The 14,332-nt window shown below is 34.8% G+C and overlaps 1 protein-coding gene across 2 annotated transcripts in view; it reads right to left on the reverse strand.

Moving 5' to 3' along the window:
- Positions 1 to 14,332, reverse strand: part of CTTNBP2 (cortactin binding protein 2) — a 95,343-nt gene that overhangs the window by 16,083 nt on the left and 64,928 nt on the right. For both annotated transcript variants that reach the window (XR_014319101.1, XM_082779948.1), the window contains exons 8-15: positions 13,784 to 14,038; positions 10,851 to 10,968; positions 8,146 to 8,421; positions 7,056 to 7,151; positions 6,561 to 6,640; positions 5,345 to 5,431; positions 5,166 to 5,265; positions 17 to 169 (exon numbers count right to left, since the gene is read on the reverse strand). Coding sequence is in view for 1 of the 2 variants with exons in the window: in XM_082779948.1 (XP_082636074.1) it covers positions 17 to 169; positions 5,166 to 5,265; positions 5,345 to 5,431; positions 6,561 to 6,640; positions 7,056 to 7,151; positions 8,146 to 8,421; positions 10,851 to 10,968; positions 13,784 to 14,038 (1,165 nt within the window). In the remaining variant the exon portion in view is untranslated. The remainder of the gene's footprint in view (positions 1 to 16; positions 170 to 5,165; positions 5,266 to 5,344; positions 5,432 to 6,560; positions 6,641 to 7,055; positions 7,152 to 8,145; positions 8,422 to 10,850; positions 10,969 to 13,783; positions 14,039 to 14,332) is intronic.

The raw sequence follows: 14,332 nt of genomic DNA on the forward strand, positions 1-14,332 counted from the left end.
AAAATTCTTTAAATACCTCTTTGAATAGTGCAAGGGTTTTCCGAACTACGATTCTCAAGAGGTGCCAGGAAATCTCCTAGTAATTCAGATAAAGAAGCTCTCTCTAGATTTTCTAAAATCACGATGGTTGTCTTGCTTACAGGAGGCTGTTTAACTGGGACGAGACAAGCTGAAATATAGAAATCCCATTAATGTCTACTTACAAAAATTGATTTTCATTTATGTATACTGTTTTAATGCTACTCGTACAACAAAGGCTTTTTTATATTTTATTTTTCCTTTTAAGATGTTCTAAAATATGTTCAAAACAGAAAGCATAAAAACAGTGGAAAGAATCTCACACTGTGCAGTAAGGAAAAAAAATAAAAAGCTAAAAATAATCCTGAAATGACTATAATGAAATCTTTACATATAGAAAGGATTTTAGGACACTGAAAATAAATAGCAAGACGATAGCAGAGATCTCTGGAAACTTTTCTTTCTTTTGCTGCTAATACGTCTTAAGCTTTTAACATGTACTCTTTATTCCATGCAGTGATAAATGGATAAAGAATATTCCATGTTCATATGAAACTTCATCACTTGATGAAATTAACTGTTTGTTTGCTACTATCCTCTCTTCAAAAGGTCATTCCATATCTCTAAGAATCTTCTAAATAATCAAAACTAGGTTGAGGCTAGTTTGATGAGAAATAGTAGCACCTGAATCTAACGGGCATTAAAATTAAATATTTATTTTTTTCACATTTCTTTTTTTTTTTTTTTTTTTTTTTTCCTCCTGATTTCAGCACCTTATGGCCTAAATAGATATTGTTATAGAATCATAGAATGGTTTGGGTTGAAAGGGAGCTTAAAGATCATCTACTCCCAGCTCCCTTGCCATGACACCTCCCACTAGACCACATTGCTCCAACCTGGCCTTAAACGCTTCCAGGGACAGGACGTCCACAACTTCTCTGGGTGAACACTTGTCTTTGCAAGTATTCCCATAACACAAAATCCCAGAACAATATTTCTCTAATACTATTATTAAACAAAACACTTGTCCTGAGTGTCCTTTGGTTTATTTCAGAACTTTTTGAAGGTGACACTAAAGATGGTCATGAAGGAAAATGATGAGTAACAGTGCAAAACCAGAATGGCCAGCAGTTATAACAATAATGTAAATCACAAATACTATAAAGGACATTAAAAACAAAACAAAACGTACACACACACACACAAATACCAAAAACAAACAAACAAACAAAAAAAAACACCAAAGAAATCAAAGAATTTAATGGGTGAAAATCAGAGAGTACCATGATCTTCAACACAATACTGAGAGCACAAGGACATAGGAAGTCTGGAAAATAACAGGCCCATCAAATTATGCAGTCTCAGCTTGTTTTGTTTAGGAAAAATAAACTTTGATAGAGAACAAGAATGGTCTCCAAATACATGGTACACATACATGGGATGTAAATGTTATGAGGGGGAAAGAGCTAGCTAAAATAAACAAACACAAAAGAAATCATCAAGAGAGCAAACATTTAAACCATACATTAAAAACTCAGGCTGGAAAACATATCTTAAACATGGCAATGTAGTCTGGAACAGGCTTCCAGAAGGACTCAATGAAAACAAGAAGAAAAAAACACAAGCGAGTAGGGAGATCTAGCTAGTTTTCAAAAATGTCTAATATGTTGTTAAGAAACTGTAAGATAATTGCTTGCAGTGCCTAGGCATTGGACTCAGTGATGCACTCACTGTTCATCACTTTCTTTACTTTTGCCTAAATTAATCACCTGCACTTAGGGGCAAAACTGACACCTCTCTGAGTTTCTGTTGATTAAGAATGATATTAGAAACAGATCAGTTCTAATTACTGGTATCACTTAGGCTTGAACTTGCTCAGTATTTACAATGCTAAGGGTAACAGTCCTTCCAAATATGAAATTTGTCAGGAGAAAGCAATTGACTGAGTTCCAGCAGACAAATATACACTTCTTAATATACACTTCTTTACACATTAAAGCTGGGCAGCAACACATTGTTTGTGCTAGGTGAGAAGGAGATCAAGATCAGTCTTTGAATATATTTAGGTTACGACTGAACTGAAGACACTGATGTCAGACCTGTTGGTGATCATAAGGAAATCTTCAGATATTTCAATGCCACTGAAGGAGAAGCCAAGACCAAGAGGGCTTTTCTGGAACCTGGTCTCTTTTATTTTGAAGAGACCGCATTCTTATGTGTCTGGAAAGCTTTTGAGGTTCTCTGAGGAGAACACGAGGTTGCACGCAAAGTCCCAGAAGTCAAATAGAAAATAAATAAAAATAAAATAAAATAAAAAACAATGGCCAAACAAAAAACACCCAAGAAGTTTTGACAAGAAGATTCTTCCAACTGGCAATTCCCTAAAGTTTTGGCTCACTGAATACTTTGGTTTCCCATCCTACGTGACCTTCACTGAACCACACTCATTTCTGTAGTGACTGACTGTAGCTGATGATTGCTGTTTACATATTTGCAATTTCCTTACTATTATTGCCCTGTTTTACTAAGAGGATATGGCTAGGCAGCAGGGAGGACAGGTTTACCAAGTCCTAAATACAATCCTTTGGGTCTGATTTAACCATTTTGAGGGAGGAAGAGAGAGCTCTCCTAGGGGAGAAGATATGACAAGACAATGGGGAAAGAAACAGGCATCAAAACAGACTCAGATGCACAATGCTGAAATGCAAGTACAGGCTATTAAGAAAAGCGTGTTGCTGACTTGGAGTAAAGCATTGAAAAAGAAACTTTCCTACAGACGCAGAGGCTAGTAAATAAACCAGACCATGAATGAGTTTCTGGCCTGCAGGGTAAATGCCAAAGCCTATCTGAATTCTGACTAAGTGTTCTCTCCCAGCAATGTGGTGGCACTCAAAATTATATGTGGGAATAATCACTGGCACACGTTACCTCCCAGCTGTGATTGGGATTTCCTGGGAGAAAAACAAAAACAAAAACAAAAAACTGACATAGAAATTACACTGGGAATCACAGAATCATGGAATAATCTGAGTTTGAAGGGACCCACAAGGGTCATCAAGTCTAACTCCTGATTCTGTACAGGACCACACAAAAAATCAGACTGTGTGTCTGAGAGAACTATCCAAACACTTCCTGAGCTCCAACTGACTTGGTGCTGTGACCACTGCCCTGGGGAGCCTGTCCCAGTGCCCGACCACCCTCTGGGTGCAGAACCTTTCCCTAACACCCAGCCTGACCCTCCCCTGTCCCAGCTCCATGCCGTTCCCTCGGGTCCTGTCGCTGTCCCCAGAGAGCAGAGCTCAGCGCCTGCCCCTCCGCTCCCCTCGTGAGGGAGCTGCAGGCCGCCATGAGGCCTCCCCTCAGCCTGCTCTGCTCTGGGCTGAGCAAACCAAGGGACCTCAGCTGCTCCTCATACATCTTCCCCTCTGGACACTTCACCATCTTTGTAGCTCTCCTTTGGACACCCAATTGTTTCATGTCCTTCTTATACTGTGGCACCCAAAACTGCACACAGGTCTGCCAATACTGAGAAGGAAAAGTTAGGGGTTGATCCTTTCAAAGCTCTGTTTCAAAGTTTCACCATGATAGAACAGGAGACTGTATCCACAGACATACCAATCTCAAATGCCTAAAACCCAGGCTCTTTCAATAGAGAAAGTGAAGCATAAAATTCACAGCTCGTGAAATACAAGGCTATCTCAAAAAGTAATGACATGTCACATTTATTATTAACGTGAATGAAAATATTGGATGAAAGGTAAAATTTAAATCCTAGCACTCTAGAATAAGCCAGAGTAATAAAAGAAAGGTCCAGCATTTTTGGATGAAAATTAAGTCTTGCTACCAAGGTTAGATTCAAACTATGTTGCTGTTTTTTCTTAATGAAAAGTATAACTAAAAACTTATGAAACAGAAATGGAAAAAAAAAAAAAAAAGGAAAAGACTTCAAAGGGGTGAAACCAGCTGCATAGCTGAGAACAGCTTTCACACAGCAAAACTGTATTTGAGCCAAAATTAATTTGGACAGTACCAAAGAAGAAAAAGTGTCCTATCACCCTTCAGGCTCTTATATTAATACCTTATGTGTAATATGTTATATATATTACATATTATTTTATATTTCATATATATTGCTATATATTATTATTTTTATATACTATTATTATTACTGTATGATTAATACCGTGGTGAAATAAAAGAAGTCCCAGCTTAAATGTATGAGTATGCAGAATGCAGTAAAACCTGCTTATGAACAAATCCTCCAGAGAAAATTTTACCTGGTCCTTTACTTCTAACATTATTCTATTCCTTTTTTTTTTTATGTCCTCCTTGCTACATCTGACTGATCCATGTGTCTCTATTCTTCTGGTTCCGTACTTATTTTGACCATTCACACTGTCACCCTACTTTGGCTACTATTACCTTTTTTTCCACTCTTATCGATCATTCATCATGAACGTGCACAGGTACAACCTATGGAGCACTCTGAGAATACTTCATTATTGAGCACCCAAGTAAAGGGACTTTAACCTACAAGTAATTATTGCCGTCTTTTAAAAGAAAACTATTCATTTTAACAGAAATTCAACTTTATCCTGGAGTAATGGGATACAGAACACAAGCACACTAACATTTGCCTGCCCCGATGACAAAACTTGGGCACAGAACCTCACTTAAGTATCTAGTAAACAGGCATATATCAAAAGCAAGTGATCTGGCTTTTTAAGAACTAGTAATTATAACTTCTCTTCCCATATATATTTAAACATTTGAACAGCTACAATAAGGCAATAATACTTTCATTTTTCATTCAGTAGGTTTGAACCATAGCTATCAACTTAAAGGCTCACAAACAAAGGGAAAAAGGAACAAGACAGAAAAAAGCCATATAAAGAACTATTAATTTTACTTAAATGTCATGAACTTTTATAGAGCTCCCTACTGGATTGTCATACTTATTTCTACCTCAGTTTAGACGCTTACCATTAAAAGTAAATCATGTAAATCCCAAGTAAAATTATGGAAAACCATGAGTTCTGTTAAAACGCGTCACCCACTATGCAAAATGTTTTAATGTATTTACTTTCTTTGTACAATTAAAAACTTTCCTACAAATTACCAAAGTCAATCTGCTGAAATAAGCTTACCGCTACTGATGAACAGTTCTGCAAGCTGCTCCTTGGAGAAACCAGCATCCACTTCCACTTTAATGATGTCACATGTAGATCCTGCAGCCACTTGTTTTTGCTGTGTCGAAAATTTATGGATTTGGTGAAATGGTACATACTCCCATTTGCAAAATGATTTACTATATATGTGTTAATACCTTCATGCAGGCCGCTATCTGATATGCTATGTAGTCTTGCAAACTCCCTTCTGGACCATGGAAGATGACGTTACGGTATTGTTCAACCTACATACAGACAATACATTATTCTTGAAAGTTCATAGACTTGGATTTTCTTTGTTTTGTACTACTGGAGTTGATAATTCTTACTATATAAGATACAAAATAGACAATGCTTGCATACCACAATATTTTCAAATGGGAAGTTCCTGTTTATATCTTTATTTGTAAAACCATAGGACAAAAGTATTCTTTTCATTAACTTGAATGTTTGTGTAGGAAGGATATGTCTAGGAATCACAGCTAAGCATTTCTTCATTCACATTAGAATAGATATATCAGAATGATGTTACAATCATTAAAGAGTAGTTTAAGTCACTGCGAAGGACTTATGGACCTAGCGTAAGGACTTTATTTCCAGATGAAATGGGTTAATTTTATTGATGCAGCAGAATAAAAAATATTTTGTCTATCTTAACTTTAAAATTACTTCACCTATAAAAAGTAATTAAGAGAATACACGCACATCATTGTGCAATATTGTTGAACACAGCAGAAATCTATGACATACAACTGCTCTTCTAAACAACACAAAATGTTATCGTAGGACACAGCAAAATTTATGTAGTTTTTTAAACTAATTCCGATTTGATGATCAATGTTAAAGCAAATAACCTAAGAAAGTTAACTCACATTACCCAATTATTCCTACATTTTCAGATATTAAATAACTTATAGGAGTTACAGGATATATATGTATATATACATGCATATATACACACATACACATATACACACAGATAGATAACTTTTATACATATAAGCTGATAATAAAATTAAAGTCTCAAATAATTGCTTACATGATTTCTAATTTACTTTTCCCTCAACAAGTGGAATGAAATCACTTTGGAAAGAAATAAGATATCAAAGATTTTTAAATATATTTTATTAAACAGTAAAGTTAATCAGATGACAGTTATTTAAAGAATGAAGGGAATGCTCTCACGTGGCTTAAATTATTGGGAGAATGTTTACTGGGAATTTTATTTTAAAGTAGCAGCTTTCATCCTACTTACTTTTTTAGAAATCTTGACATTTCTAGAGTAGAAGGCTTTTTTTTTTTTTTAGTCACCTCTATTAATGTAATAATTTCACATATGAAAAGCATGTGGAGATAAGTTAGTTTGGTACTCACCAGGCGGAGGTAATTCTGAAGAGTCTGAAGATGGATCATAGATGCATAGGTCACACTATTTAGGCAGCCTTCTTGAGGTCCTTTAAAAAAGATATAAGCACATAACTTTTCTAAACCTCTCATGTTGATACGCATGTATAATGAATACACATGCTTTTTGTACTGTTTCTACAGCAATCTCCTAAAATTACAGGCTATGCAAATTAAAATAACAAAGAAATGAAAGACATCTAGCTACACAGATTCAGAGTTATCCATGACATATGTAAAATGGATACTACCATACAATCAAAAAAGACAGTACGGCTTTTGTGTGCCACCATATTTTCTAAATGTTGTAAGCCCTTTCAAATCAAGCTAAACAATTGACCGGATACGATATTTCTAAGGACTGAGTAATGCTGAAGAACAAAACCAGCAGTAAACGATTCTCAAAGTATGTATTTCATGTAGTGTTTGAACAGTCAAAACTGAAAATTATGAATTTAAAATTACCAAACAAAAACACTGTGATATGTTCAGCTCTGTTCTTCTTCAGAAAGTCCCATGGTGGTTGGGAAAAATTCTGACCTGTTGACCATGAAATGTTTCCTATTAAAAAGAGAAAAATGAGAGATTCTTTGCATCAATGTAAAGTATCCTATACTTATGCATATACAATTACTTAAAGATTGTGTGTATACACTTATCAATTTGAGAAATAGACCAGTCTCATGTAATAATTATACTATTATTTGATACATGACTGATGATTCTGATGTTTTCTGCCAATTAATAGACAAGTTAATAGCTAGATTGTCTTTACATCTTTACATGTAATACACTACCCTATAAGTAAAAGAACATAATTTGCACAGTCAAATAGGAATAGATTTATTTTGTTGGTGGTGGTAACTTTTTTTTTCTTTGGGTAGAGGTGGAGAAGATGATATACATGAATTTTCAAGTGTCTTATGCAACTGTTAGTACTACCACATTCTGGTCAATTTTCTCATTATTTTGATTTTTTCAAAATATTTTTATATTATACATTGATAAGTGAAACTACATAAAACAAGGGTAGTTCTGTTCTACTTAGGCTGATGATCTACATTCTGGATTTACTGTACAGTCTAGCTGTACTGTACAGATGATAGTGTGGGCTTTGGTTTAACTCATTTTGTTTCACATGTAATACAGATACCTCCTCTAGAGTACTAAACTGAGTAAGGGACTAAATGTCATAGGACCTTACAGTTGGTCCCCAAGATGATGTTAAAGTACCATACATGGTTAAAACAAAAGCATACTTTCACGTCAGCAATGTTCAAAATTTTACACTTATTGGCCTTTCTTAGTCTGACATCTAAAAGATCAAGAAACCTAAGATATTTTTATCCTACTCTACTTCTTTATAGTAAGTAATACTTATAAACAGTGAGTATAAAAATGTTTTATTAAACGTATGTATAGTCATGAAAGCACTGATAACATTCAGCAACTGTCACAAGTAACTTTTAGTATACTTTAAACTATGGAATAAAATAAGATTTCACTAATTCAGGAAAACCATTCGTTTTTGCTTTTATTACACCGATAATCATACCTAGTTTGACAGATAATATACTGCTTGCACTGAGGCCAATGCTGGATTCTGCAGCACTATTATATGACAGGTCTTCTAGGCTCCTCCATCCATCAGAAGTGATTGCTTGGAAATGATTTGTCACTGCCTGATTTACTGCTTTTGAAAAATCATCCCATGATGTCTGTTTGCGGATATTTAAAGCACATATTGTGTTTTCTGTATCGAATTCCTCTGTACCACAATGGGCTGGTTCAATGCCACTGACTGAAATCCTTACAGGTACATTAAGAGCATCTGTTGAAAAACAGAAAAACTAAAATGAGAAAAACTGTAAAACCTAATACAAATTATGTTATTAAAGACCAGTAACACCTCATATTTAAAAGGAAAGCCACAACATAACTCCTGCTACAGAAGAGCAAATGTAAAAGCAGAGCACAGGTCACCACCACAAAATCAGAGCAATAATGAAAAGTAGATATCAAGGTATCTATTACAATAAATAAATAAATAAATAAATAAAATCAGTATTATCATGCTCAAATAATAAGGGGAAAGATAAAATTTACTTAATCTTTGTTTTTCTCTGCATAGACTGATTTATTATGAATTAATATTGTAGCATGCTTATTAATGTTTCAATTTATTGTGGTTGTGCCCATTTTATTATCAATACAGAAAGGAACTTATTGGCTCTAGTGCATAAGTGGAAAACACAGTTAGGTGAGCCAAATGTCTTTAAATAAAATCTAAGAAAATTCACTTAGAACTGTGTATTTGATTTTCTATTGAATAAACACTAAGAAAATTTTAAAAGAAGAAAGTAGAAAATTTACATCCATATGCAAGAAACATACAATAAAATCAATTTAGCTATTTTGAAGCTTACTCTTTGAAAACTGGAATAAAACTCAAGAGAAGCAGCAGTCTGTATAGATTAATCAGATGACTAAAAATAAAAATGAAACTATTTTCAATCTTACTGCAAAACCAGTACCTTTCAGAAATTATTCATGTAATCTAAAATAAGTGCAATGCAAAAAAATGATGTCAGCTTATCCTGGAATCTTGCAATATTATCTTAGTTTTGGTTTTGAGCTCAGAAGCCAAATCTTCAGCTGATACAAACCAATGAGGATTTTCTGACTTCATAAAAGCCCTGATTTAAATACATTAGCCAAGCATAGGGAAAAGATTACTCAGGCATCCTTCAGATATAGGATTATGAGAAATGTATCAAAGACTTGCCCTTCTGATGTCTGGACCTCACGGAAATGAGTAATGACCGTAAGAAACAGAGGGGGTTCTCTACAAGGAAACAGCCCCCTAGGATGGAGTTACAGTGTATGCCTAAACCTCAGTGCAGGTTACCTCTACGGAGTAGCTGGCAATCCTGGCCCCCGGTCATTCACATAGGTTGGTGCACATTTTAACTGTCCTTTACATGCAAGTAACTCCTTACAATGAAAACCTTGCTGGATTGTGAGGAAGGCAGAGGATGGCACATACCCAGTTTACCCAAAATGCAGTCTTGGCTTGGTGAGGTGTACATCCATATCCAACAGCAATATTTCCAAGTTTCTACAGATCAGATACTGCGTGTGCATGTGTGTGGGAGCTAATTATGATTGCGGTGATGTGAACTATGGGCTTAACAAATGAACCATATGGGAAATGCAGCCCAAAAGTTCTGACCTGATAAAAGCAGTTGGATTCATGATAAGCCTGACCAGACTGACAGGAGATTAGGACTGATGAAAATAATACAAGCATCTACTTAGCAGGCTAGAGGTTCAGCCATTGGAAACTAGTTTCAGTTTGATACAGAAGTAGACCACTGAGGCGGAGTTTCTATCATAAAGTGAGTTGTGCACCTATGGTAAAATGGTAGGAACCCAGATGTTATAATAGCTGAAGATGAAAATCAGAAACAGCTCAGAGAAAGTTTCTTTAGTTTGTTGATAATCAATGAACTTTACTAATCACATAGCTACATCCCACAACGCAAACAAAAGAGAAAGTGAATAAATCAAAGCATGCAAATCTACAAAGCTCGTACTTCTGACAATACAGAAGAATAGAGAAAACAGAACTTGTGAGTGGATGGATTGAGTTGGAACTCAAGAAATACAGGGGTACGCCAGCTCTACCAGATTTTAAGAAAACTTACAGACAAGGAATAAGACAGTTTCCAAGAAAAGAACAATCTTCTGGCAGAAGTTATTCATGTGGGTAAAAAGAAATTGTTTGAAGTTTTCTCTAAGACTTGCTCTGAATAATAAACAAACAATCCCTAACACTATAAACAAGTGACAATTGAAACTGTGCTTTTAAAGACTAGATGATTGTCTTAGCCTGAGGAAATATGACAGCTATCCAACACTAAGTGATCTTTCTGCAAGAATTTGATTAAAAGATGAGAATGAAGGTCGAAGAAGATAATAGCTTTGGAAAAATTAGCTACTAATATAAAATTCAGAAATTTTACAAGGATATGGATGCTTGCATGTGTACTATATATGCCATCTTTTCAAATGGATTAAAAACATGAAGATATAAATCATGTGACACTCTCCAGCAAAATTTTATCATATGCTTTTGCAAAATTTGGACAATAGTAACTTGCTAAAGTAAGAACATTTTTTGGTGACAACTGTTTTTTTTTAATCTCACAAGTTCTTTACTAAATCAATTTTTATACATTACTAATAGCAATTACTTACTTAAGTTTTCTAGGAGGTGTTTACAGTCATCAGTAGCAACATCATGCAATGTTCGGTTACACTTATCTTTTCTTTCAGCCTCTAGTCCACCATGGCTACAAAGGATTTCTAGACAGTTCTGCAAAGGTAAGAGCTGTGTTAATTAATTGTCCATTTGCTGCATTGCAAAGCTCTACCATTACAAAAGACTCCTAACTGAAATTCTTATAAATGCATTTCCAAAGATCAGCTACAGAATTTCTATATATGGTTGTCCAAGCAATATTCCTCACTGAGTTGAAAACCAGGTGTAAAAATATTTTATACACCAGTCTTGAAAGTCTCAAATGAAGATTTTGAAAAAGCAGAACATAACACAACCAGGCTTCTACAGTCTTCAAGCATCAAGAGCTGATCCATTGAAATGAGCAGTTCTTAACATCCGGCCACTAGTTTAGATATTCACATAAGGAAACAGAAGCCCTAGGTCACAATAGACCTGTTGTGACAATAGGTCACAACAGAGCCATTTCAATACATCCTGTTTTGAAAATCTGTTCCTCGATATTCAAGCAATACTAAAAAGGCAATTCTAAAGCTTAATAAAGACTAAATCAGGAAGCTATTCAAATGAATCCATAGAACCAGTTTTCACTCTCTGTTTCAGCAAGTATAAGATTCCATCATGCCTGACATCTTAGTGGTACAGAGCAAAAGAAAAACAATCTTTTAAAATCACCTTGCAAGCCTCTCATTTGGCAGAAAAACACAAATTTCTCCAGGCATACAGTGAAATAATAACAATGCATTTATACTAAACTCAAAGCACAAACATTTTTTAGATCATACAGTGTAGATACCAACAGCATGATTGCCTTTTAAACTTTGAAGACTGATTAAATATATACATATATATATTAAAAATATATTTATGTTTATATATATTTATATATATAAAAATATATATATAGAGAGAGAGGGGGGCATGGTTGACAAAAGCAAAAAATCATTACATTTCATTAGAAACAAGCTACGAACAGATACATTTGAATTGGTACAATCATACTATAACCAAAAAAATCAATTATATGGGCATTTCAAAACTAGGAAAAAAAAAAGCCCTCACGAAACTACATTTCAAATTTTGATTTGAAATCAGTGGTCAGAAGACCCATTAATTCCTGATTTTTAATGACATTTAACAACAATACAGGTGGCCTGTATGAAAGCATTGTCATCCTTAGACATGCCTTCAAGGACAGATATCCATTTCAAAAATTCGTTATCACTAATGATACTAATTATTATTGTATTGTTAACCTCTGGATCTAACTGTAGCAGAGAAACAAATCTCGAAAATAAAGAGAAACAGCTTATAAATGTTCCAATCGTTCCACGTTTGGCTTTTGTTACCTGTTTTGTAGCTGCTGTTACAGAAAGAAATCTGTCAGTACATACGATATTCTGACACATTTCAGTCATTTAAGCCCTAGCTTCCCGTGAGATTTACTACACAGCAGTTCTAGCACTTGCCAAACATTTCAAAAATTTATTAGCTCACTAAATTCTCCATTAAAAAAATAATCATGAGGAAGAAAAACAAAACAAAACAAAACAAAATTCCTGTATATTCTCATCAGGTTTGTAAGTTAAGTGTTTCTCAAATGAATGTAATGAGTGGCAGAGAGCAGAACGGAGAGGATTGAACTGTGAGGCTGAAAGTAGGAAGTAAGGAGGGAAAAAAAGAGGTGTGAAAGAACAAAAAATGAGGGTTATTTCCTCAGTAGAATAAGAAGTTTAGCTGGCCTGCAGAGCAGCAACAATTAGCGGCTAAGATGCCCTACAATAATTCACCTGTGAATGCCTTATGCCTAACAATCTTGAACTACTGTGCAAGTGCCAGAACTGTTTACAGGCAACTATCATGTAGTGTCATGAAAGACACAGCACTGGCAGTACAGATAAAGGATTAGAGAATGGAGATGAATTGTTAATAGTACTTAAAGATGTATTAAGCATTCTTTATCTTCTTAATAGCCCAAACATTTTTCTTGAGTCAAAAAATGCATTTAATAAAATAAATAAACATACGTTAATATACTAACCATCAAATCTGTAGCTATTATAAATTTTTCATATCAAATGTATCAGGAAAAAAGCAGATATAATGGCAGATATTGAATCAGGCATGCAGCCACAAGATACTTTTTAAAATCTTGCACTGCATTATCCTAATTCAGTCTGTTCTGTGTTTTGTAATTATTCTTTATTTTCTCCTTGGGTAAAAGTGTCACAGTAAGATCTGACTGACAGCTGTCATATAAATAAATCACCTTCTCAATAGTCAAGAACACTATTCCACATCCAGAAATGCTCTTGTGTGTAATCAGTTAAACCTGTCAACGTTTGTCTCTATATTATCAGTTTTCCTGACCCCAAGCTTATTAACTGCCTGCTAAAAAGGCTGCCCAAAATAAGTAATTAAATAATGTATTATTGCACAGATGATTAATATTTCTTTTCCTGCAGGGAAATTGTTTGTAGTTAAATTGTCCCTAACTACAACTGTAAACTATATCTGTTTAACATCTTTGTTAAATACATGTCACCCAATGACCTGGCATTTAGGGTGGGATTCACTTCAGCTTAACTTTGAAAGTCTGAATCTCAGGTAATCATGTTCTCTCTCTTTTTTTAAAATTTTTATTTTATTTTAATTTCTCCAGAATAAATATGCATTTAAAAGAATGATTCATCCCATTTAAGTTGGATATGTAGCTCCTGGGGTAAATGATCCAATGGAAGTATCTTTCCATCTCTGTTAAATCAAGCATGACAACAAACTAAATAAGAAAATTAGACTTGACATCTAAGTTTTAGTGGTTCAAAGTGAAAAAAGGATTTATCTTGCCTAAATTCTAGCACACTACTGTAACTTGTTCACATAGACTGACCTTAAAGCCTTTTGATGCTGCTATGTGAGCAGCAGTCCAACCCTCTTTGTCAGCATGGTTGATGAGATCTGCAGAAATAACAGGTTTTCCTCTACTGCCACAGCCATCTTCTCTCTTCTCCAAATCAAAGTAGTCTGAATTAGGCTCTATATCAGGTAAAGAGTTCCCATTGTTTGGCTCTCCATAGTACATCAGGAGCTTGAGACTGTCAACATTACCAGAATCCACTGCTGCGTGAATGGGTGACCAGCCATCCTGAAGAAACAAAAACAAAAAGCACACTCCCACCAAACACATAGGAAAATGACTGCAGAACTCGTATCAGCAATGAATCTGAATGAAATGCTCTGCTTGGCAATTGAAAAGATAGGCAAGAGTGACAACATAATCCTTCAGGAATATGGAGTTACTTATATGTATTTGGGGTGCAGGAATGAGAGGGAAGGAAATGTAGCACAGTAATTTTACAGTTTTGTACAAGGATGGGGGAATAGATTGAGACTTCAAAGCATTTAAGAGGAGTGTAAGTAATAAAGTATTTGCTGTTAG

The sequence above is a fragment of the Aythya marila genome, assembly GCF_965140915.1.
Source record: "Aythya marila genome assembly, chromosome: 1".
Lineage (NCBI taxonomy): Eukaryota > Metazoa > Chordata > Aves > Anseriformes > Anatidae > Aythya > Aythya marila.